The sequence below is a fragment of the Bos indicus genome, chromosome 16 (genome assembly GCF_029378745.1).
Source record: "Bos indicus isolate NIAB-ARS_2022 breed Sahiwal x Tharparkar chromosome 16, NIAB-ARS_B.indTharparkar_mat_pri_1.0, whole genome shotgun sequence".
NCBI lineage: Eukaryota > Metazoa > Chordata > Mammalia > Artiodactyla > Bovidae > Bos > Bos indicus.
The window spans coordinates 71,716,755-71,741,894 of NC_091775.1; the positions used below are offsets into that span (position 1 = coordinate 71,716,755).

The window sequence follows — 25,140 nt, forward strand, 5'->3', positions numbered from 1 at the left end:
TAGCCTGTCCACCCTAGAGAAAACTGTCCTGAATTTTGCGTTTACTATTCCCTCACTTTTGGTACAGTTTTATGAAACCTACCCCTTATGCAATACATTGATCTTATTTCTGAATGGTTCTGTAAGTAGATTACATCCCATTCTTTGATGTCTTTAAAAATCATGAGAAGCTGATCAGTGATAATGTGTATAACTCCACTTCTCACTATTGAATATCCCACAGTATCCTTTTCCTATCCTACAGTATTAATCCTGTTGATGGAAATTTGGGCTGTTTCCAGTGTTTTGCTATTAAATCCTTTTGCTATAAACATGCTCATAGTAGTTTCTTAGAACACGTGTGTTCCTCCTAGGTATATACCTGGGAGGGGAATGGCTAAGTCTAGATGAGAGTGCTCACTGTTTTGACTGCCAGCAAACACTGCTGCACCTTATTTCTGTCCACTGAACAGCCAGAAGGGATGGGAGTTCTGTTCTCAATTTGCTTACAGACCTGCAGGCGTAATAAACATTTATAGAAAGGATAGGGAGATGGTGAAGGAGAGTTTCCCAGGCCACAGTCTGACTTTCAGCCATGGCCCTGAGCAGCAAAGCCAGAAAGGAGTGGAGGCCAGATGGGCCACTGCTGTTGGCACTGGGCATGTGTGTGAGGTGGGGCTGCCCTCGACTGGACCAGTCTCAGGCTGCGGCTCAGCTGACATCACAGAATCCACTGTGACGTCACGGTCGGGCTTCGGGACCCGGAAATGCAGAGAGAACGCTGCAGGCCATTCTCAGGTTGTATGGTTCTTTTATTTAAACCGCAGTAAGGAAGCTGGCATACACTTGCCAGGGATATTTCCCTGAGCCCTGGTCCCCTTTGCAGCTTCCAGCTCTAGGTCTTATTGATGAGCTGCAATGGTCACTGTCTCCGTGGCCTCAGATGTCACGCTCCCAGCGATTTCCAGCCCCTGGCCACTCTCTGCCGTCTCCATGATGGCCTCCATTCTTTTCCTTTCCACCGCCTTCGCCAAGATGTCCACATCTTTATCGTGTGACAAGGCCACCGTCTTTGTAGTGAGATTGGCTCGAACATTCCTCAGGAAAGAGCTAATCCTGCTGAGTCTCTTATTGGTGGAGAGTGAACTCCCGGTAGACAAGCTCCTGGCCGATTTGTGCGAGGTCCTGGACTCCTTGGTGATGGGAGCGTGGCTGACGCCTTTGTGCACAGTGCCCCGCTTGCTGTCCCCCGGGCTGCCGTGGCCTTTCTCCTTTTTGTCATCCCTTGTGGCTCTCCGGCCGCCTGAAGATCGGCCGGCTGTCTTCCGGATCGCCTTGTCCCCCACCGTCTTGTGGCGGCCTTCAGATGACCCGTGGGGACGCGAGCCCCTGAGCGCGCGCTCCTTCTGCCGGTGTTCCCTCCTCTCCCTTCTTCCCCTGCGGGCCTGGGACACTCTCCGGGGCCTGTCTTCCTGTTCACTCTCTTGGTCTTCCTGCGGCAAGGCTGAGATGAGGGTCCCCTCATCCTCCTGATAGGCTTTTCCTTTGGTGGTCTTCCTGGTGGCCTCCACTCCAACCATAGACATGCTGGCTTCCGGGGAGAGGCTGGTGGACGTGCTGGAAGGGTACTCCAAGTTTTTGGCACCATGTGCCAAGGCCCTTTTCCTGGTCCTCAGGGAGGTTTTGGCAGCGCCTCCCATGGCTATGTTGCTTTTGTTTCCTTCTGGGCCCTTAGTGACGGTGACTTCAATGGCCATGCTCCGCTCTTCAGAGGCATGGAACTCGGTCATGTTCAGATCGCCCTCTGTGGCGTCTGCTGCGGCCACCTGCATCATCGCCCCTGCTGCTGACTCTTCATCAAGCTCCCTGGGTTTGGTGTTTGCCATGGCCCCACTGGGCACAGGATCGGGATTGTAGAAGTCCAGTGGGAGGCCCTCCCCGCCTGCAAAAGCTGCAGAGGTAGCCCCGGCCACCTCGGAGCCCGCGTGGAGGCTCCTGACGCTTACCTGGTCCTGATCGCCCCGGCCTTGGAAATCCATGGCTGTCGGGCTCCTCCTGTCCTCCTCGAACATGGGCATGCAGATCATGTCCCCGGCTGGAATGGCGTAGGTGCTGCTCTGACTGTCCACCGGCGGCCGGAGGAGGTAGACGAGCTTCTCCCAATAGGTGAAGAGGTCTTCCCGAGAGTCCAGTGGGGGGCACAGATGCAAGTAGCAGGAGCGGCCGGTGGCGAACTTCAGGCGCAGCTGTTGTTTCTCGCGGTCGTGAATGGAGATCCTCACGAACTTCAAGGGAAGGAGCCTGGTGAGCTCTAAGGTCTTTGCAGCCTTGCGGCTCTTGGCCTTGGTGGTCTGGCTGCGGCCTGCATGGTCGTCGCAGCCGGTGGCCGGCCGGGCCAGTAGCATGACGTCTGGGAGGGGGAGGAGGGGGCTGGTGGATGCGATGCCCACGGTCACCATGCGGACGCGGTTGTGCACGTCGATCACTTCTCCCCTCTTGGTGATTTGGATAAAGTCGCTCTCGAAGATCGGGGCATACTTGAATATGTCGTACTCACCCTTGTGCAGTTGCCGCTGCAGTTTGCCCATGGTGGTGTTGAAAAGGCCCGCTCCGGCGCCACTCTGGGCCGTGTGATACGGTAGCAGAGACTCCCGGCTCATGGCTAGCTGTGATCACAAGAAGCTGCTCTGGTGAGGCGGGCCCCTGGGTCTTCTTTTCCGTGGCCTCCTTGGCAGAAGAGGGAGCTTCGGTCTCCTGTGTCACACAGATGGCTCCACGGCAGGTCCCCCAACCCCACCACACCCCACAGAGCCTCCCAGAGGCAGGGGTGGGGGTAAGGGTGTGGGTGATTGCCGTGAGGATGCTGCAGGGCGCCTGGACCCCAGGCTGAGTCTCTTCAAGGGTGTTGCAGAGGTATGGTAGGCCCCCCTCAACCTCACCTCACTTCTGCTTCTGGCTTTTTGTCTCTGCGAGAGGCTGTGAAACTGTGGTCCTAGTGAAAGAAGTGACCACTCTCTCAGCCTAAACCCCCTGTGCAGCCATATTTATCCTGGCTTCCTTTGTGACCTGTCACTGTTCACATACACCTTTGTCCCATCCCTCAGCCACCCCCTCCAGGCAGGGCCACCCCATTGCCCCGCACAGAGGACAGGTCCACCCTGCCAGGGACTCAGGCAGGTACCAAAATAAAAATGTCTACAAATGGGAAAGTTTTATCTGGTTCTCTTTTACCCTCCCCCAAATTCAGCAACTGGATGAAGCCTATAGGAATGTCAGAGGATGGGATGCATTTGAGCCATTCGAGCTCATGGTTTAATTGTATCGAACAATGTAGAATTGGCAGTCTCAGTCCTTAGTCTCTCCATATACAAAATCTCAGTAAATGTTGATGGTGATTTTAATAATAACATTAAAAATTGCTTCTCCAAACCCATGCAGTGTTCTTCACGTATGCTCGTAAGAGTCCACTGAGTTTGGTACTGCTGCTACTGTTCCCAGTTCACAGGTGAAGAAGCTGAGTTGCCATCTCTTAGATCTGATGGTAGCAGAGGCAGTATTTGAATGCAGGTCTACCTGATTTGTTCTGAATCTTTGTTCTGAATGCTATAGTACTTAGCCTCACAAAGAATGCTTGGGCCCGCCAAATGTATTCACACTGGACTGATTTAACTACCTTTATGAGAAGACCTGTTTTTAGAATTTGAATAATTCTATGTGTGTATATATAATATGGAGAGAACCCAAGGTAGCACATGGGCTGGTTTTGGGATTGAATTATCTGAGAGATTGCCTCAGATCCTCCCCACTTTCAGTTCAGTCACTCAGTCATGTCCGACTCTTTACGACCCCATGGACTGCAACACGCCAGGCTTCCCTGTCCTTCATCAACTCCTAGAGCTTATTCAAACTCATGCCCATACCGTCAATGATGCCATCCAACCATCTCATCCTCTGTCATCCCCTTATCCTCCTGCCTTCAATCTTTCCCAGCATCAGGGTCTTTTCCAGTGAGTCAGTTCTTCACATCAGGTGGCCAAAGTACTGGATTTTCAGCTTCAGCATTAGTCCTTCCAATGAATATTCAGGACTGATTTCCTTGAGGATTGACCAGTTTGATCTCCTTGAAGTCCAAGGGATTCTCAAGAGTCTTCTCCAACACCACAGTTCAAAAGCATCAATTCTTCGGCACTCAGCTTTCTTTATAGTCCAACTCTCACACCCATACATGACTACTGGAAAAACCATAGCTTTGACTAGATGGACCTTTGTTGGCAAAGTAATGTCCCTGCTTTTTAACATACTGTCTAGCTTGGTCATAGCTTTTCTTCCAAGGAGCAAGTGTCTTTTAATTTCATGGCTGCAATCCCCCTCTGCAGTGATTTTGGAGCCCAAGAAAATAAAGTCTGTCACTGTTTCCATGGTTTCCCCATCTATTTGCCATGAAGTGATGGGACCGGATGCCATGACCTTAGTTATTTGAATGTTGAGTTTTAAGTCAGATTTTTCACTCTCCTCTTTCACTTTCATCAAGAGGCTCTTTAGTTCCTCTTCACGTTCTGTCATAAGGGTGGTTTCATCAGCATATCTGAGGTTATTGATATTTCTCCCAGCAATCTTGATTCCAGTCTGTGCTTCATCCAGCCCAGAATTTCACATGATGTACTCTGCATATAAGTCAATAAGCAGGGTGACAATATACAGCCTGATGTACTCCTTTCCCAATTTGGAACCAGTCTGTTGTTCCATGTCCAGTTCTAACTGTTGCTTCTTGACCTGCATACAGATTTCTCAGGAGGCAGGTAAGGTGGTTTGGTATTCCCATCTCTTGAAAAATTTGCCACAGTTCATTGTGATCTATACAGTAAAGGGTTTTGGCATAATCAATAAAGCAGAAGTAGATGTTTTTCTGGAACTCTCTTGCTTTTTCGATGATCCAATGGATGATGGCAATTTGATCTCTGGTTCCTCTGCCTTTTCTAAATCCAGCTTGAACATGAGGAAGTTCACGGTTCACGTACTGTTGAAGCCTGGCTTGGAGAATTTTGAGCATTACTTTGCTAGCGTGTGAGATGAGTGCAATTGTGCAGGAATTTGAACATTCTTTGGCATTGCCCTTCTTCTTTATGCTTGTGCAAACAGCCCCTGCATGGAAACCTACATCTTCGCTCTCAGCACACTTCCGCCCATGGTGAATTGGGGGATGGGTAGCCTGAAATGTAAGCTCCAGTTCCAAAGGTCTGCTAGGTGCCCTCCTGGAGGGTAATATCTCTCTACTGGGCAGAAATTGTTTGGAAGCCTTGACACCTACAGGGAACACGTACTGTTAGACACTCTGCCTCACTGCCACTCTCACAGAGCTAATCACAGAATAAATGATTTCTAAATTGTGGCTTGAAAGTTCTGAGAAAGGCCCCTGCTCCCAACTCTTTTATCCAAAGTTTGATTGCAATGCCTGAACTCCCACCTTAGGGGGTCATGCCTTGAGGATAAGGGCGATCTTTCCATTAAAATACACACAGATGCCCATCAACAGATGATTGGATAAACAAACTGTAGTCTATGCCGTGGAATACTTATTCAGCCAAAGAAAGGAATGAAGTACTGATACATTTTACGACATGGATGAACCTTGAAAACATGCTCAGTGAAAGAGATCACGTATTATAATGATTCTATTTCCATGAAATATCCAGGAGAGACAAGTCTATAGAGACAGATATTAGGTCAGTGGTTCCCTAGGGCTGGAAAGAGGGGAGAATGAGAAGTATTGGATTTTTTTGGGAGGGTGATGAAAAGTTCTGGAACTTGATCGCGGTGATGGTTACACAGTATTGTGAATGCCACTGAACTGTACACTTTAAAATTACAGTTGCGAATTTTATGTGTATTTTACCACATATACACACACACTTCCGCTCAGAAGCTTTATAGTTAAAAAACATAGCTTTCAGCTTTAGAAAGGTCACCTGTGTGACCTTGGGCACACTATTTAGCTCTCCACTTCCTCATCTGTAAAATGGGGATAATAGTTGCTGTGAGGATTAAGTGAGATAATGTAAAGTACTGAGTAGCATTTCTCAGTAAATGTCAGCTGTTATTAACGTCAGTCTCAGCTGGCCCTTTAAGCCTCAGTGTGAATTCCTTCCTGACAGCAGTTTTCGGTAAGACAGAGAAGCTTCTGTGGTTAGAGCCATGGTGAGAACTGAGAAGGATCCTCACTGGGCAAACCTGGCCTCCTCGGAGGTTTTTCCTCAGGCAAATCCACGAAAACACTACTCCACTGAGAAACTGCTTGGACCCCACTGAAGAGTAGGGGATGTGGAAGACAGGAAAAGCTTACTGTGGGTTTGGGTTTCAGATTTATTCAAAGCCCGTGGGAGAAATTAGGATAAAGATGGAAAATAGTTAGCATTTTAGCTGCTGGCAGAAGGTGGAAGCTTTGATCCCAGAAACCCTGTCCTGGGCCAGACCCCTTGTGGCTCTTATACTTGGAAGCAAGTGTCAGGCCAGATCGCAGGGAAAGACATGGGGACAGGATGAGAGAGGAGACGGGGCAGGGTGGGCTCTCCATGCCGGCCAGTGTGACATTACCACCCCTGCAGGTGACAGCCCAAGGAAAAGACCTTGTCAACCAGGCGTCTGACTCCAGCAGAGGTCCCGTCCGTTTATCCTCTCAGACCCTCACCTCCCCTAGCTGCTGAGTGTGAAACAAGATGAACTATGCAACTTGATGGTAAATACATATTAACCCCCTTTTTTTTTAAGTGGAAACATAAACTTGGTGACAGACAACAAAACTATTTTCAGTGCATTTGTTCAAAGAACTTATAGTTCCACTGATGACTTACAGCGCGCTTCTCAGATCACTTTTTCTCGCAACAGCCGCCTCCCCCTTCCTTCCGCTCTAATTCATTGTTGTCCGTGGCAGCTTTAAAACTGTCTTGAGTTTCCTAACGGCTGATTGGTGGCACAAGCAGAAGGTTAATGCAAGGAAATTCTTCCCCCTCCACCAAGATAAAGAAAACAGATCATCTCCTGAAAGAAGCGGTGAATGGTACTTCCACCAGATGCTCTGTACAGATTAGGAGCTGCCCCTGAGATGTAGTTAAAACAGCAAAATTAGGATACCTGTGTCTCAGGTGATAGTTTAAAGGAAACAAACATGAGTTCAAAGGAGCAGGCTCCATCCACATGCACGAACAGTCAACAAAGTCAGGATCGCTCTGTAAAACGGCGCTGATGACAGAGGAGCCAATTTTTATTCCCAGCCTGTGAGTGTCAGGTGTGCGCACAGGGCAAGAGCAAAGGACCATGATTCTGTTGGAGACCTAAAGGAATCACGTGCTCCAGAGATTCCAGAAAATTAGGTGGACTATTTCCTCTGAATTATCACACTTATCCTGTCCAAAATTATACTCTCTCTTCCTCCCCACCGTCCTTTTCCAAAATTTGAAATGCTTATTTGCAACACTGAGACACATATTTGGACATTACAAGAAACGTAATTTGAGTGAAGCCTTCACGAAGAGTTCTACCACAGACTGTAAGATTCAAGTTGAACAACAGGTGTACATTTTAGGCCTTTGTATATTCAGAGAAACAGCAAGTTCAGGTATTCAGATTTTATATAAAATTTCTGTCTTAGTACCAAAAGTCTAAAGGATATACTTGCTGCTGTGTCCTAGTGTTTGTCAATGAGAGATTGAGCATTAGAAACCAGAAATTGAGGAACAGGATTGAAAGTCAAAAAGCCCACCTAGTGGCACCCCAGAGAACAAAGAACACCTGAAGAATAGTCAAAGCTCAAATCACTCCCTACATCACCATCTCCAAAGGGTAAGGGAGGAGAATGGTTAGTGCTCAAGGAACAACTGATTTAAAAGAACAGAAACCAGCACCACACTTTAGTTCACCATGTCTTGGTTCCAAAATTTATTATATTGACAAGTTAAGAATACTAGGATAAATAATATTTTCTCTTACAGAAAATTGTAATGATACTACTGAGTAGGACTAAACACTCTGAGGATTTCACAGAAACGTCAGAATTTAAACAGATAGTAGCCAGAGACCTCCTGGCCAGTGTGAGTAGACTTTCTCACAGCTATAAATGCTCTGGGCCAGATTTCTACAAACATCTGCATGACAGAAATGATGCCATTAACATCTAATAATGCTAAAGCCTGGGCATCACGTGGCTTCAAATGCGTGTCTACTGAATGTGGTTTTCAATCGCAAGAACAGGAAAAGTGGAATATTCTTTGGCTCTTCTGGCCTAGAAAACAATTCCTGACCTAAGTCACTGAGCAGAGACTCCTAAGCCTTTGGAAGCTGGACTCGTGTTTCTGCTTTCTTCCTGTGACCTTATAACTGAGTTTGCAATAGAGGGCCGGCATTAATGCCTGAGAGCCAAGCGGAAGACGTCTTTTCTGTTGGCACAAAACTGCACTCAGCGCTGCCCAGCCCAGTTCTCTCCTCCCAGGGCTGGCAAGCCCTCTGGCCATCTGAACACTTAGCAAGACACTGCACGTGGCGACAGCCCCCCAAACTTTCAGAGCCTGAGCTAAGTCATGAAAAAGTCACAGCAGTGTCGTGCGGCACAAACATCAGTAGAGCACAATGCCTAGTTTTGAAACGAATGCCTTGCACACAGCAGTTCCTGTACAGGACAGCGTATTTGCTAGAAAGCACAACCCTGGCCATTGCACAACTTCACGAGATGCCATTCTCACTCCATGTCCCCTACAAGTGACCGTGGCAGCAGCAGCGGAGGAGGTGGCCCCACCCCACCCACCCAAGGTTACAGACACTTCTTCTGCATGGATCCTAACGGTGGGAGTCCTGAATTTTGCAGAATCCAGATGCAAGGGAGGCAGGACCCTAACTGGGGGTCATCTGGAGAATCCAAGGATGGCCGGGATGTTAAGCCTTAAATCCTGGAGTGGAGGCAAAAGATGCCCTTGCCCCGGTCCAAAGTCCACTCTGGAGTGGAGTGGAAAGGCCCGGCTGAGTCACGGAGGGCACTCCCGCCTTGATGGTTCTTGGCTGCTGGGATTCAAGAGGTGCATAGGAAGTCAGATCTCCAATGGCTTCAGGGTTTCGGATGTAAAAGGAGGATTCGATGAGGACTCCCCAGTCGCCCCATACCACGGCTGCTTAGCTCTGCAATGTTCCCTCTTTTATCTGTTGGATAAAAAGGTTCCTCTCATCTTCCGGAGTCCGCCCGTTCTGAGCCCGGACAATACACGTGGGCCGGTGCAGGTTGAGCATGTATATCAAATGCTGCTTCTCGTTCTTGAGCTCCTCAATCTGCGCCTTCAGCTCAGCATTCACACTCTCCAGCTTCTCCGACTCCTGGGGCACAAGCAACAGAGGTATTAGGAAAGGAGCCAAGGGAACTTCCCTGGTGATCCAGGGGTTAGGACTCTGCTTCCACTGCTGGGGCCTGGGTTCGATCCCTGGTTGGGGAACAAAAGTCCCACAAGCTGCCTGGTGCAGCCAAAAAAGAAACAAGGGAAGGAACCAAGGTCCAGTGAGGAAGGGGTGGCCTGCTGGTGGCCCCTGGATGGCAGGGGCAACGGCTGGAATACGTCGGGGCTCATCAAGTGGGGAATGGCCTGCAGGGGAATGCTGTTGGCGCCCTGCTATGAAGCCCCACAAAGCTGGGAGAGCAGCATTAAGTTTGAGAGAGTCCAGAGCTTGGAGAAGCCTTTGAACTCAGAGCTCCTTCAGAGATATCCTCGAGTCTCCACTCAAGGCGGAGGCAGGTTGTGATCCTAATAGTAACGGAACAGCAGTAGAACCAACAGCAGAGACCTCCTTTCTAAGAATCAAATAGCCTGTAGGCAGGTTGTCTGGACCTGAAAGGACCTTGGGGGCTGGAAAGAAATCCAGACTCAGTGGTGTTTATAGTCTTATATGTTTATAGTCTGATTTCACTGAGAAGCTCATCTCCACAGAAAGAACGTACGTAGAAATAAACAAAATGTCTTAGTTTTCATTGACCCCCCCCCTTGATGCAACCTGAGGAACCTGGGACCTAGGGAACCCGAGTGAAGACTCTGCCCTGGCCTGTCCTCACTTGGGGAAGGGGACACAGCCGCTGCAAGGACCGCACCAGGGCCCCGCTCCACCTGCCCGGAGACACCCTTCCCACAGGTGTTTCTCCTTTCCGGAAGGGGAGCCTGTTGAATGCAGCTGGGAGCACAGACCATCAGCTGTGCCAAGGAGAAGGGCTGCAGAGTTAAGAACCAGATAAGAATGCAAAGAAATGTAACCTCTGCCTGCGGGGCAAGGAGATAACTTGTGGGAAGACGGCAAGGAGATAACTTGTTGGAAGACGTTAATTAAAGGCTTTTCACAGTGAGCCAAATGAAAGCTGGCAGCTTCCTTTTCTCAGGAAAATGGGCGAGTGAAGCCCCTTGAACTGGACGGACATATCCGACAGCCCGGAAGCTTCTGGACATGTATGGACTGACTGAGGATGAGTGTGGGCATCAGATGATCCTGTCATTTTTAATTCATACACCTGCATCTTATACATCCAAAGACATTTATCTTACTAACAGCTTTACTACTTCCTCGTTCTGCAACTGGCATTCCTGCCACCAGCTACAATGTCCTTCCTGGGAAAGCACTTCTGGGTGTAGTTTTTCAAACTCCTCTCCCCATGGGGCGTGAGGTCGGAGGGGCCAGGTGTGAGTGATGGGAGGGGCAAGGCAAACAGGCACTCACTTTCTGCAGGCACTCTGTCTTCTCCTTCTTCTTGTTGCGGCACTTGGCGGCTGCAATTTTATTTCTTTCCCGTCGCCTCTTTTTCCTTTCATCTTCTTCAGGGGCTACCTGTAAAATTCAAGAGGCATAAGCTTAAAGGGAGGCCAGAAATTCAACCCACCTCAAATACACTGCCTTTTATTTCCAGCTAAAACTGACAAACCAGGGCAGCCCTGAAGAATCCAGAAGTAAAGCTCTAGACTTTTGCATGAAATCTTAACACACGTGCACATACTCACACATGCACACACACACGTGCACATACTCACACATGCATGCACACGCACACACACTTAAGAATGAATAATGGAAATCAAAGAACTGTTAAAATTATATTGGCAATACTAGTGAACTAAAATTTTACCTTTAAAAAGCATTTATTTGGATTTTAACATCGGAGTTTGATACTCAAAGTGATAACTACTGGTAATAACTGTAATCAACTAGAGCAAGAAACAGATTTTGTTCAGTAAGTATGACCTTTCCCCTAGAATGACCTCAGGAGCATCACCTCGCCACCCATTCCCCCTGCCTCTTTATTCATATTCTATCCATCTCCATCGTCACCTGGAGCATCATCATAGCACCTCCTTCCTAAATTCAGAGGAGGCCCACGCAACTCCTAGAGAACACGAACCCAAGCCTATTCCACAATCAAAGAGGCATCATCAGCCCATGGCTTGGTGCCACCTGTGGGTGGAGAACTAGAACCATCCATTGACTCATCCAACTATTGATGATATTGATCTCTCCCTCAGCCCCACCCTGAGTCAGCCCTGGGATCCTCGGAGAAGAAAATCCCGTCCAGCTTTAGGATCTGGTCATCCACGGATGATCACTCTGACTTTGTCTGAGGACTGATAGGGAATCAGCAAAGTCCAGTTGCTGGACTGACTCAGAGACTGGAGTCCAGCTGGAGTGAACTCACAGTGGGCAGAGTGGGTGATGGTTTAGGCTACTAATGTCAGGCCTCCATGTCACTTGTCACTGCTCCAGACAGCTGGAAAGGGCATGGGAGCCCCACCTCAAACGGAAGAGATTCTGGACCACCATGATCACCTCATATCTGACTCTGGGTTAGATGACACTGACTTAGCTTAGGCTGAGATGAGGCTTCGGAACATAGGGAAACCAAGCCCAAGGGGGAAACACATGAGAGGCACTTCTACCCTTTATGTCTTAGATCCTAGAACCACACAGGCAGACGCTGGGTTTAGACTAAACTGCCTTTGAATCTCAGCTTCACCGCCTATCAGGTGTGAGCCCTTGTACAAGTCATTACGCTCTTCTGAGCTTCAGTTTCCTCATTTATAAAATGGGATCACCTTACCTCCCTCATAGGGTTGTGATGAGGGTCAAATTAATGTCAATAAAGTCCCCTGCACAAGGTTTAGCTTATGGTCAGTGCTATGGAAGGCTTCAGTTATCATCAGTAACTTCATCATAGATGTCGTCATCAAGAAATCAGCAACTCTAGTATCTCCTTTGCAACTAACTCTGCAGACATTTTTGTAGAGGAAGGACTCAAAGTTTTCTCATAAGAGGAAGTACTTGAAAGTAGAGCAAATCTCAAGAGTCACACACTGTCAGACATGAGAAAGCCTTTCTAAGGGCCATGTAGTTCAACCTCCTCACTTTTTAAAAAGAATTTATTAATTTATTTATTTTTGGCTGTGCTGGGTTTTTGTTGCTGCAGGCGGGCTTTCTCTAGTTGCAGAGAGCAGGGGTTACTGTTTGTTGCAGTGTGTGGGCTACTCTTGTTGCAGAGCAGGGGCTCCAGGCACTCAGCTTTTGAGTCTAGTTGCTCCACAGCATGTGGGGGATGCTCCCGGACCAGGGATCGAACTCGTGTCCCCTGCATTGGCAGGTGACTTCCTAACCAGTAGACCACCAGGGCAAGTCCCAATCCCTCACTTTATGGACATGGAAGTAAGGCAAAGAGTGGCCAAGAGTATTGTGCTCAAGGAGACCCAGGAGTCACCAGCTCATGGAGACCAGACAAGCAGGCTGCAAAACGGATGTAAACCCAGGTGTGTGTCTCCTTATCCCACATCCTCTCTGGGTCACAGCTGCCTGGTCACCCCAAGCTGCCTTCTCAGAGGGGACCAGGACCTGGGGAGGAGGCTCGCACTGCCCAGACACACAGGATGCCTGCAGGGTTGTGAATTATAGTCACCACCAAGGAGACCAGAACACTCAGTTAGACCATTAGGTGCATCCTGTTCCCTATAGAAAAGTGTATTTGTTAAACTGATCACAGATCCCAAGATCACTGGATGAACACAGAAGCAGAGAGGATGAGTGGCTTTAAGGAATGTTTCCATGAAGCAAGAGGCCTGCTTCTTCCTCAGAAGAGCCCTCCACACATCCTTCTGAAATGCTTTCCTTCTTTCCATGGGCCCCACTACTTCCAGGGCATCCTGTTACCTCAAGGTATTTTTCTAAACTAATTTTTGTTGGAGTATAGCTGCCTCTGTTATTTTAAGATACTTACTTAGACAAGATTTTTTTTTTAATTTTTTCCTTGAGGGTCCCATGTTTCACCACACACTGTTCAGTGTTGGACTAGGCACCAGTGACCTCCTCTGACGTTAATTAGGGTACAGCCAATGCCCCTAATGACATCTTATGAATACAGCATCATACAGCATCATCCTGCCTCCCATTCACTGGACGCTAACTCTCCGCCAGGCCCTCTGTTAGACTCTTCACAAATGCCATCTTATTTAACCCCTTGGATCAATTCTATGGAGGAGACATTATTAGCCCCTCCACCTCCCTTTTTAGAATCATAAAAGATTTCACCCCCCTCCCCACAACTGCCTTTTAAACTCGGTTCTTTTCTGGCTAGGTCCACTATCTCTTGCCCAAAGGCAGTGATCATGTCAGATAAGTGAGCCAGAAACACTCCCATCTTGCATCCAGAAGAGCAAGGCCAATAGAACAGTGGAGAACTCAGCTCTGAAGTCCTTGAGGGCCACCCCCCACCAGCATCACCAGCAACCACCTCAAACTTCTCAGCATGCCTATTACTCCAGGCGTCTTATAAAAGGTTGCCAAGTGGAGAACCGCACAGGCGCCACAGACAGAAGTGAACTTCGGCCAGAACCTGTACCAAGGCGGTGAGCATGGCTGGCTGGTCCTTGTTCCACAGTCTGGGTTCTTGTGGTGTTGAAAACCATCACCGCACTCTCTGCTTCTTCGAAACAACTGGGCGCAGAAGGTGATCTCGTGCAGATTCATGGCTTTCCATACTCTCCACACTCTGATGGCTTCCAACACTATATCTAACCCTGACTCTCCTCTAAACTCCAGACCCAATATCCAACTGTGGCCCCCTGCTTACAGCATGCCTGGCGCAGGCGAGCTGTGCGACAAGTAAGCGCAGGAAGAACGGGCACCCCTGGGAGGACCCACCTCGGCTTTGGTGACTGACATCTCGAGGGGCCTGCCGCTGACGGTGACGGAGTCCAGCGCCGAGGACATCCGGTGGCAGAGGTGCTTGCTCTGGATGGCCAACCTCAGCTCTTCCTTGACAAAGGGTGTCAGGTTAGCAAAATCCTCAAACACCAGTGACCCAGGAGGGGACAGGCAGGGGACGAAGGCAGAGGCACTGACTTCCGAGGCAGAGACCTGGCCTGGGTGTTGAAGCATCATTTTGCTGAAAAGACACATGGAAACCCAAACTACTTCAGGGATCTGGGGGTTCGGGATCAAGTCCCCCCACCCTCACCCCCGCACCTGCGACCTCCAATACCCAAGTCCCACCTCCCCACCTCCAGAGGAAGGTCCCAGCAGCCCTCAGCTTCTGCTTTGTTTTCATTTCCTGCCATCCTGTCTTAAGTAAAACAGGTTCTTAAAAAACCCAGCTCAGTGATGTGGATAAAATGCCTGGTTGAAGTTTATAAAGAGTGGCGTTTCAGGCTATTCTGAATTCACAGGAGCTATTAGTGTTGGCTGATGTGCATATATGCAAATGTAGCCTCAAACAGTCCAAAAGAGGAAGAGCATTAAAAAAAAAAAAAATCAGAGAGACTCTTTGTAACCCCATCTGCAGTCTCTTTTATAAAGAGAAACTCAGAGGGTATCTGATCAGGTAGAATCTATCTGTGAGTGGAAAGTAAAAGCAAGGAGCGGGGACCCTTGAGTTTAGGAAATCTATCTCTGAATCCTCTCCCTTGGGAAGTTGGAGCCGAGTCAGTGAGAGTGAGGACAGTCACGGTCGCAGGTGGGTTTCTTCATCCCAGTTTAAGAGGGACTGGGTGTGGGAATTCAGGTCACCCCTCAAGGTTAAGGTTGGTGAAGCAAAAGACCTCAGAGTAAAGAAAAGTGAGGCGCAGAGAATATGGATTTTTTTTTTTTGAGGAAGTGTTCAGCCCTACAATGGTTGGAGGGGCATGGGCTGGGGGCACAGGGGGCTGGGACTGGATCTGGCATTAGGGAGTGGTGTGAGACCTGAGCTCAACCTCCATCTGACAGTCTGGGAGCTCCTGCCGCACCGGCTCAGAGTCCCACTGTGGATCTTTCCAGAACCTGACCCTGGCTCTGGCTGCTCCCAATGCCTGCCAACTGCTGGAGACCATCCGACTGAATATGTGAAATTGGTGAGAGGTGGTCAAATCAAATGGCCTCTGAGGTCCCATCTATCTCTATCATTCTACAGCCCAGGGAACCCCAAGGGAAAAGGTGCGGGGAGGGAGCAGAGATAATAATGGTTCCATGGTTCCAGTTTGGAACAGCTCTCTGTAAATCTCTCCCTGCCGTATACTCCCTCCAGGAGTGGCCAAGCCCCTCACCCCTGCAGTCACTTCTCCAAGGGAGATGAATGTGGGAATTGTCAGGGTGGGCGGTCCCCTTGGAGTACGCCTCTCCGTGTGGGAAGCTGGGGTCATTAGCCACATCCCACCAGACGAGAAGCCCTTTGGCAAGCGGCAAATGTTTCACAAGCGCCTCCTTCATACCAGAAACCTTACCTGCGTTATCTCACTTCACCTTCATGAGAACCCACTTAGGTCCCAGTCCCACTGTAGAGACGAGGTGACTAACATTTAGACAAGCTAAATAATTTGGCCAAAGTCACAGAGCTAGTAGGCGGCAGCATCAGGACTCCGAAACTCATGCCCCCACTTTACAGAATATAGAATATGATTCTCTATGTTGCAAAAGCAAACAAAAAGCCAGAGCACAGTTTTCTTGGGGGTTGGGAGCAGGTGTGGGGAGGGGGTGAGGGCCCTGGAGCTGAAGGGATAGACAAGGAGACAAAACAAAGGGCTATGGAAAGCTTGAACTCTGAGATGAATTGCTGAGCTTTCTCTGCCTGGGTGTACACTTGGGCTGCCCCCCGCATTCAGGGAGTACGTGTTAGGGCATCTTTTATCCACAAAATTCCCAGACTGGGGTCAGAACGTCAAGACTAGGGGCCCATTTCCTCCTCTGTCATCATTATACCTCCCAGAGCCTTCTCTCTCCTCTGTGAGAAAGAAGGCTAGTAACAATCACCCTGTTTTCCCAGAGAATTGGGCAAGGCGTTGACGAAAGAATACCTGAATATGCCCTGGAAAAACATAATGCAACTAGGAAATATGTTATTATCAGGCCTCCCAGGGATCTTTCCAGCCCAGGGCTGGCTCTGAGGGGGTCCAGGTAGATGGGTGGCTGGTCACTCTCTCTGATCTCAAACACTTAATGAATAGAACACTCTGACCTTTACATCCCCCAGTGGATCCAAGATCCACAGATGGAGGCAAGAATTCCAGGTCAACAACCACCACCATTGCTGACTATTCAAAGAAACCCAGGAAATGTATGAATCGACCAATTCTCTCCCCAAAGCCATATGTCATGAATCAGAACTGATGCTCTCCTATCAGTTTAATCCTATAATCTTAGGATGTTGGGAGGAGACTTTTCTGGCAGGTTCTAAACTCTGAGAAGCCAGCTTTCCAAAGCCAGAAAGACTTAAGATCCTCCCAGGCATTTGTGTTTTCCCTACCTTTCCAACTTTATTAAAAGCCCAATAGTTCAGGAATGGAATTCAGAGCTACCACTGGGCTGGCCTTTGTCTGGAGGACTGCACGGCTCGCTTCTACAGAGGCAGTTTGAATTCCACTGCAGTTGAGTGTAGTTCCATTTCATCTCCCAAGTTTATTAATGAGCTTTCAGGGCTTGGCATCTGCTCTTTGGGATTTTTTCTCCCCATCTTAGTGTAAAGTCAGCAGTCCTGATGAAAGAAACGGAAGAATGCCAGTGGTATGCAATGTTTTTATGAAAAGCATTGTGTGGGCTTACTTGAAGATGCAAACTGGTTGTGAAAATGTTTAAAAGCTTTTCAGAAAGTAAAGCAATGGTATCTGTAGAGAAATGGGCTTTTCCTGCACTCGACTAATATTCAGTTTCTTGAGATACTTTCTTTCAGTGTCCTATCTTTTTGCCTTTTCATACTGTTTACAGGGTTCTCAAGGCCAGAATACAGACGTGGTTTGCCATTCCCTTCTCCAGTGGACCACGTTTGTCAGAACCCTCCACCATGACCCGTCTGTCTTGGGTGGCCCTGATGCTGGGAAAGATTGAAGGTGGGAGGAGAAGGGGACGACAGAGGATGAGATGGTTGGATGGCATCACCGACGTGAGTTTGAGTAAACTCTGGGAGTTGGTGATGGACAGGGAAGCCTGGCGTGCTGCAGTCCATGGGGTCACAAAGAGTTGGACACGTCTGAGTGACTGACCTGAACTGAGATACTTTCTCGTTATTTGTTGCCTCGTTCTCTTAAAAGTGTGATAAGCCTAGACTCAAAGCTGTGTCCTTGAGAAGAAAAATGAAGGTAAAGCTTCAGTTTTTCAGAAAGTTGAGACCTTTGAATATCTCTGTTTGGAGAAAAACATTTCAGAGGATTTTCTGAGCTGACTTTCTATATTGATCTTAAAATTGTCCAGACTTGTTACAAAGAACCTGCATTTGGCTTCTGCATCATTATCTCTAGTCAAAAATCCTGTCATATCATCAGTAGTTTCATCATTTTCAAGAAAGTGAAACTTTACTCATCTATGTCTCTAACCAGAAATTCAGCTCCCAGATTTTATTTCCTAGTAGCTGCTACTACATTGAATTTTCACTTTTAATTTTCATCTTTTTTCCACTAAGCACTACTTGTAAAACATAGCAGGGAGCCAGTTCTTTCACTAACTTCCTATCTTGGTCTTTCTCCTAGTCCACTGGAAGGAGGTACAAAGACACTCCAGGTGTAGGTGGAAGACTAGGCATCAGGACAGAGACGACGCTTGCAGGCATCTATACTACCACTCACACGCTGAGCTCTCAGCGACATGCTTCCTGGACCTCGGTCACCTTGTCTGTAAAGAGAGACCAGTACTGCCTGCCCCAGTCCCTTTACAGGGCTGTCGGGAAGATCAAACACGAAAGTGGATTTACACACATCCCGGGAAGCCATTATTACTGTGATGGGATCCACTTTCAGGGGTGTGGGGGCGGAGGCTCATAATGTTCCTGTTAATGAAACTAGGTCCTATTAATCAGATGTTAACTGGAGCCCTCAAGAAACTCAGCTCAGTCACAGCTTCTTTTGCACTCTGATTGACCTCAGGGCTCTTGACAGATCAATTCCACCCCACTCTTTGCTGGCACCAGCTCGTCTCCACTGGTCTTAAGTACTTGAGAAGTAGCCAGCTCTCACACATGAAGCCATTTCTGGTTTCTGTGGTGTCCTGGCTGCATACTTCCTCCTCCCCGGGCCGAGTAACACTTGGAACCACTGACCCTGTCCCCTGCCCAGCCCAACTGAAAAAGGAAGAAATCATGAGCTCTGTACAATGGGATAGAACATCCAAAACTAGAGTCATTTAGGTCAGATCTTCATTTTGCAATTGAGTAAAATGGGGTCCAGAAAGGCAAAGTGACTTGCCCAAGGTCACCATAAAGCTGGTGAGTGGCCCAGCCCAGGCCAAACTGTTGACCACACACCTGCTGTTCATTTTACTCCATCCCCAAGAAGGCAATGGCAAAGGAGAAGAGAGCCAATGGCCAGGTAGATGAACAGTCAACAGTCCGAGGAGCCTATGCCCACAAGAGAGGAGGCTTTGATGGGATTAAGACAGGGAAGGAGTATGGGGGTAAAAAAGAGAATAATGGAGAGAAAAGACCAAGGGGAGAGAGAGAATGGTGGGGTTAAGACAGGAAGGATCCAGAGGCTGCCACAGGTGCTGGGGGCTGTATTTTATTTACACTGCGCGCCTGGTGTGCTTCCTGCAGTGCTGTCTCTGAAACCATTTAGACAGTAACAACTGCAACCCACCCGGGTCCTCATTCAGATAATCCTTACAGCAACAGTTTACCTGTTGCTGTGTTTACCTGTTGCAGTGTTATTCTACAACAAATGGGAGCTGCAAAACAAGGGGACAGTCATACCAATTTCTCCTTCATTCAAACTGAAAGAGCAGGAGGCTCCCAAACAGATGTGACTGTCACCCACACTGAAACAGATGCATTCAGAGGGCACCCACATTTTCTAGTGCCCAGTTTATTTTTTTCTGGCTCTATTAAGGGGTGAGCAACTCCTTCATAGGAAAGGCAGCTTACTGTGATTTGGTAATTAAATTAGGGGAAAGAAAACGGTTAGGAGGAAAGGAAGTAATTTGATGAGATGAAAATGGGGTGGGGGGGCGGTGGGGAGCAGAGACGGAGAACCATCCAGTGGAAAGCACCTTGGAAAGGGAAGAGATGCCCCGTACAGAAGTCCCTTTCTCCTCACTGCCTCAGAGGGCGGCCAGCGACATCCAAGCCCCCTCATTCAAGTCCCCTCCTAGGTCGCTTTTCTTTCAGTTAACACCACTCTAGAATCTGAAAACCTTTGTCCAGAAAGGACCGTAATGGTTATCCGGCCCAACCAGCACCTTGTGCTTGCAAACAGGCGGAGCGGCCAGGAGCCTCTATATGTCCACACCTCCCCGCTGGGGATGCTGAGGCTCCAAGCCACTAAGGGCAGTGCAAGTTTCAGGTCCCGGCTCCTGGATCACAGATCCTGTCTCTCAAATATCTCAACTGGCTTCGCACTCTCGCTCCCTCCCCAATCCCCAACGGTGGGTCTCTTATGAAAAGCCGAGAAATCCGCGAGCCACCAGAGGAAGAGACCAGAACTGGACTCACAGGTACGATAGAAAAGCGTGTGAGAAACTTGGGTCAAGAAGTCTCCGGCACCTGTCCCCGGTGCTCTCTCTCCGCCTTCTGCCCCAGGGCAGCGACAGGAGCGCGCGCCACCTCTTAAAACTTATCCTAACTAACTTTCGCCGCCGGCTACCAGCGCGATCCTGCCGCCCAGCGCTCCGGGGTGGGCAGGGCGACCCCCAGCGGCAGCGCCCGCGACCCCGGCTCGCCCATTCGTTTCCCATTCATTCCTTTCCGCCCCTGGGGCAGCCGCTCCGCGAGCCCCGGCCTCCCGGGAAAGCTGGGCTCGGGAGTAGCAAGTGCCGGCGCACCGAGCCAGGGATGGAGCCGGCTGGCGAGCCTGATTGGCTCGGCCACTCTGAGCACCCACCGATCTGAGCACCTCGATCGCCCCGGGAGTAAGTAAACGCGAGGGCGGCTAGGAGCTGTGCTCCGACGCCGGCGGACGACCTCTCAGTTACCAGGAACGTTTCGCGCCCCAAGTCAAAAGAGAAAGTTCTTTGCGAGAAAGTTTCTAAAGCGCGGAAGAGCAGCGGTGGCTGGGAGAGAGATTCAGCCCGAGTTTTTTCTAAGCTGGAGGCTGCGGGGCAAGTGCCGGGGGGCGGGGGGTGGGCGCGGGGGTCGGGGACTGGTTACTAGAGGGGCGCAAAGATAATCAAAGCAAGCCACTCTCGCCGCGCTCACCTCCTGTATCCACTCGGGGCGGCCAGGGTCCGGAGGGCGGGCAGGGTCGGGGTGGGGTCGGGCTGGCTGGCTGGCTGCGGGGTCGGCTGGCGAGCACAGAGGGGCTCACGACCGGCGCGCGGGCTGGCGGGTCCGCTGGGGCGGCGGCGCAGAGTGAGCGCTATGCAGTGTGCGCCTCTCTGCGTGCGACTGTGGCTGGCAGCGCGTTGCATCACCCGTTTTATAGCCCTCCGGCTGGCGGCGCGCCCAAATACTCTGGGTTACCAATCCCAGGCTGACGTAATGCTATTAATAGCTTCCTCGGCGAACCAGCAGAACTAGGCTGGGCTGGAGGGCGGGAGGGGTGAGCGGGGCGGGGGGAGGGGCCAACGAGGAGGAGGGGAAAAGGGGGGCCGGTGATGCAAGCTCGGGGAGGAGCCGGCCGCGGCGTGTTCTCCTGGGACGCACGCACCCGCCCGCCCTCTCGCTCCATATCAGGACCGGAGCCGCTCGGGCTGGCCGCCAGATGTGCGTACTCCAGGCATGAGCCAATGGTGCCCAAGCCAGCGGCATGACTCCACCGCGCTGGCATCTCTCCCTCCGCTAGGCTGGGGAGGTGGGGGTTGGGGGTGAGGTTGGAGAGGTGGGTCCTGGACGCTGCCCAGACTAGGTGAGACTGGGAAGCTAGAAACGACCTTTCTCTAAAATGCGTGGTCATTTTCTGGAGCTTCGGGAAAGTACACACCCCCCCTTCCGCTTCCCCGTCAAAAGCCTCCTTTTCAAGTAGGGGACGGGGTACGAAGAGGAGTGTCATTTCCCCAGTGTGGGAGAAGAGCTTAGAGGCACCCTACGGTGAATCCACGCCGTTACCGCCGAGGGTGACCTCTGTGGCCGGGACCGTGAGAAGACTTGTCAGCGATCGGAGGGCACGGTGCGCCCACGCCCGGGGCTCGAGCACACCCCACATAGGCGCACACGCGGAACCGCCTCCCGGCGGCTTGGGAACCCGACGCTGAGGCCAGGGCGAGCGGCAGGGAGAGAATTTTTTTTAACAGCCACAAAACGTTTGAAATTGACAGTGAAACGAACAAGCCCGAGAAAAGATGAGCGACCTGGAAAAACTCAGAGTCAACTCAGAGAAGGGCTAAAAGTAAGATTGAAGCCTAGAGACTAGGAGGAGAAGTAAAGAGAAGGTGCTTTGGTCTCCGCGGGCCGGGCCGGGCGGGGGTCGCCCGGCTTTCTGGCAGTGTTGCTGGAAAATACACCTTCAGCTTTCGCATGTTTTCCTGCGCCCAGAGAGGATCGCGCGGGGACCGGACCGCCCGGGCTGTAGACGCATTAACCGTATAGCAAATTAGGCCCCGTAGCAGAAATCCTTTTCTCCCTAAAGTCGTGTGGCGGGAAGGGCGGGATCTCGCGGCCCAGACTCGAGCCGAGTCTTCATCAGAACTGGATCTGAATCTTAAAATCGAGCTTCCAGTTCCGATTCCCCGAGCCCAGCTGTCTAGGACCAGAGACCGTCTCAACTGCTCATTGACGAATGTGGGTGGACGCGACTGTGGCCAGCTCTGTTTGGCACCTATGGGAGAGGGAGAACCGCGCGCCCGTGGGGTTTAGGGGTACCTGCTTCCACCTGCCTTTAGAGAGAGAGAGAGACGGTCCAGGGTCCTAGTGTGGCAATTTGGGGGTAGGAACTAGAAGGCTCTGGGAGCCCAGATCTCTCCCACAGCCCCGCCCCACTCGACTGTTAACAGCCGTCATGGAAGGGCCTCTCTGTGTCTATTTCCCTCCCTTACACACACACAGTCCCGCACCCTCGAGTGCTCGGCCAGTCTCCCCAGCCTCTCCGATTGCCCAGCGGCCTGGGATAGATACCCTCAGAGCTATAGGTAAAGCTGAGTCCCCAGCACCCTGATTCCGCTCCCCAGAACCCGAGCCTCATCGGGACACATACCCGCCCCCAAGCTTCCGGGCCCAGGACCCCGCAGAGAGCGGCCTGGGAAGTCGTCCCCCACCCCACCCCCGCCCCCGCCCCCGGCCCGTCGTGTAGCCTGGAGGTCCTACGCAGGGTCCTAGGGGATGCCGCCTAGGACCTCAGCGAATTTCCAGCGAAGTCGAGCGGGAAGCTTGGGGCCGTTGTTTTTGCTTTACTTTTCACCCTGGTAACGGACTTCCCGGCCCCACCTCCACGTCCCCACACCCCGCTCCACGCCTCTTCACCCCGCCCTCCTGCCCACGCACCGGCAGGTAGACCCGGGGCAGCCAGGTAAACCCCGGGCGTGTCCTAACAACCCGTAGAACACCGCGAGAGCAGGAGGAAGGGCGTTTGCAAATTTGCATGAAAGTTATTTGAGCGTCTCTACATATCTTTTCTAGATGCTCGTCCACTGCCCTCGAGTAAACACCACCCTTATAAAGCGAAACAAGGAGATGGGGGAGAACACGTGAAGGCTACCCGACTAGTTTTTTTTCCCCTTTGTGAAATGCCTACAGAAATCTTTAACCGGTTTACATTTTAAACTAGGAATCCATTAATACACCCAAGCCAGATGTGTGGAGGTTTATGTCTTGTCGTTAAGAGGAAATTCAGCTTGGAGCGTAGGTAAACAAACAGCCAGACCAGCCTCCGCAACACAATACCACAGAAGGGTAATGAAGCCAGAGAAGTCCACAACCCGTGGTTGGTTTATTTTTTATTACCATGGTACCTCCCGCTTCTTTCCTTAACCTGCTTCATTCTAATCATTCTTGGTTCTGAATACCCAAGTCACACCTGGGTAGAAAGACTGTCAGCTGTTCGCGGAAGTCTGAGCGTCGCCCTCTCACGGAAACTTGAAAAGCGATAAGAATCTTGACAGAGAAGTCAGTCCACACTCTAGTCAATGAAGCTCTTATCCAAGGAAAACAAAAACGACTGCTGCGTGCCTCCCTGCCCCCAGCCCGCAGGAGGACTGTGAAACCTGCCAGGTCGGAGAGAGACAGCGGGGAAAGAGCCGGGGAAGGAAACAGCCCCAGGGTGTGTGCCCCGGTGGGGTGATCGATTCTTGAGTTCGGTGCGTCCTCAGTTTACCCTGATTTTTGAACCCCAACCCGTGTATCATCTAAGGGAGGGGCAGGAGAGGATTCCCAGACCACAGGGCTTCTCTGCACAAGGCAAAGAATGCCTGTCCCCTCCCTGAGAAGGAAGCCTGGGTAGAGTTATTTAAGGGGTTAATCCTCAATGAAAGAGGGTTAAGCAGAGACTTGAATACTGCTGAGGTTTTACGCTGGAGAAAACGCCTGGGGAATCCACATTCAGAACCAGCCCCAGTATGTTTTGCTGAGTGAGATAAGAATTGGAAGCTTCATGTTGGGGCAAGTGCAAAAGGAAAGGGAAAAAGTTAAAAGGGGAGGGGATGGAACTAGGCAGCTAAAAACAGCCCACTGTGGCAACCGAATCTAAACATCAAAACATTTGCAGGGAGCCAAAAGAGAGGGGGGAAAAAGTTCAAGATATATTTAAAAGTTTTAGCCCTTCCTCTTAGTCCAGGGAATAGTCCCTTCCCACTCCTTCCCCCACCCTCCATTATTCTTCTTCAAACCTCCAGATTATATTTGCTCGCAGCTCTAGAGAGCCAAGTGAAACGCCAGGGAAAGAGCACTTGGAGCCCGCTCCTGCTGGCCCAGCCCACTTCTGCACCTCAGGAAGGGAATTCTGTTCTTCTCTCTTCTGCTTTCCAAAACCCACACTTTCTATCAAGTGGATTTGCATGGGGAATTACTAATATGAGTCTTCTCCCTCAGGAAACACGAGGAGGCATCATATCGTGGGCTCTGAAATGTGGCAGGTGGCACTTTGATTTGGGATTCAGCCCATTATCTTGTGACACTTCTTCAGCTGTGTCATCTTGGATAAGTCATTTCACTCTCTGCCTAAATTTCCTCAGCTGAAGAACGGCCCTCATAATGGCATCTAACACATAAGGATTCCCTGAGGTTGGGACACACAGCCAGTCTCCAGTAGGGGAATCATTAATTACCAATCAAGGGAGGCATTCTGGGGAAACCCCTGAGTCCCAGAGCCCATTCTGTCTCCCTGTGTGTGTGCTCAGTCACTTCAGTCGTGTCTGAGTCTTTGCGGCCCCGTGGGCTGCAGCCCACCAGGCTCCTCTGTCCATGGGATTCTGCAGGTAAGAGTACTGGAGTGGGTGGCCATGTCCTCCTCCAGGGGAACTTCCCGACCCAGGGATCGAACCCAGGTCTCAACATTGCAGGCAGATTCTTTTACCATCTGAGCTACCAGGGAAGCTCAAGAATTCTGGAGAGGGTAGCCTATGCTATGCCTTCTCCATGGTATCTTCCCAACCCAGGAATTGAACTGGGGTCTCCTGCCTTGCAGGCAGATTCTTTACCAGTTGAGCTTCTAGGGAAGCCCTTCTGTCTGCCTAGTCAGTGGCAGAATTGTTGATGAAGTTGAGCTACATCCAGGAAATGACCATCTTCAGGGGAGCAGGGATAGGACACCACAAAGAAAACAGTGAGAGCAATCCCCACTTTCCATCCACACA

General features: G+C 50.3%; 2 protein-coding genes across 4 annotated transcripts in view; both read right to left on the bottom strand.

Annotated features, from left to right (window-relative positions):
• Window positions 1–364: 364 nt before the first annotated feature.
• On the bottom strand, window positions 365–3,357 carry GARIN4 (golgi associated RAB2 interactor family member 4). The gene has a single exon (XM_019976014.2). The coding sequence runs from the start codon at window positions 2,637–2,639 to the stop codon at window positions 882–884; it is 1,758 nt and encodes a 585-aa protein (XP_019831573.2). The 5' UTR covers window positions 2,640–3,357; the 3' UTR covers window positions 365–881.
• Window positions 3,358–7,882: 4,525 nt separating this feature from the next.
• Window positions 7,883–25,140, bottom strand: part of ATF3 (activating transcription factor 3) — a 55,138-nt gene continuing 37,880 nt past the window's right edge. Inside the window, exons 1-4 of one of the 3 annotated variants that reach the window (XM_019976344.2) lie at window positions 20,615–20,814; window positions 14,170–14,413; window positions 10,714–10,821; window positions 7,883–9,333 (exon numbers count right to left, since the gene is read on the bottom strand). In XM_019976344.2, coding sequence (XP_019831903.1) covers window positions 9,136–9,333; window positions 10,714–10,821; window positions 14,170–14,409 — 546 coding nt within the window. In that variant the 5' untranslated portion in view covers window positions 14,410–14,413; window positions 20,615–20,814 and the 3' untranslated portion in view covers window positions 7,883–9,135. Of the gene's footprint in view, window positions 9,334–10,713; window positions 10,822–14,169; window positions 14,414–16,744; window positions 16,764–20,614; window positions 20,815–25,140 lie in introns of those variants that run through there. The other 2 variants (XM_070768621.1, XM_019976343.2) reach the window with 2 other exon arrangements.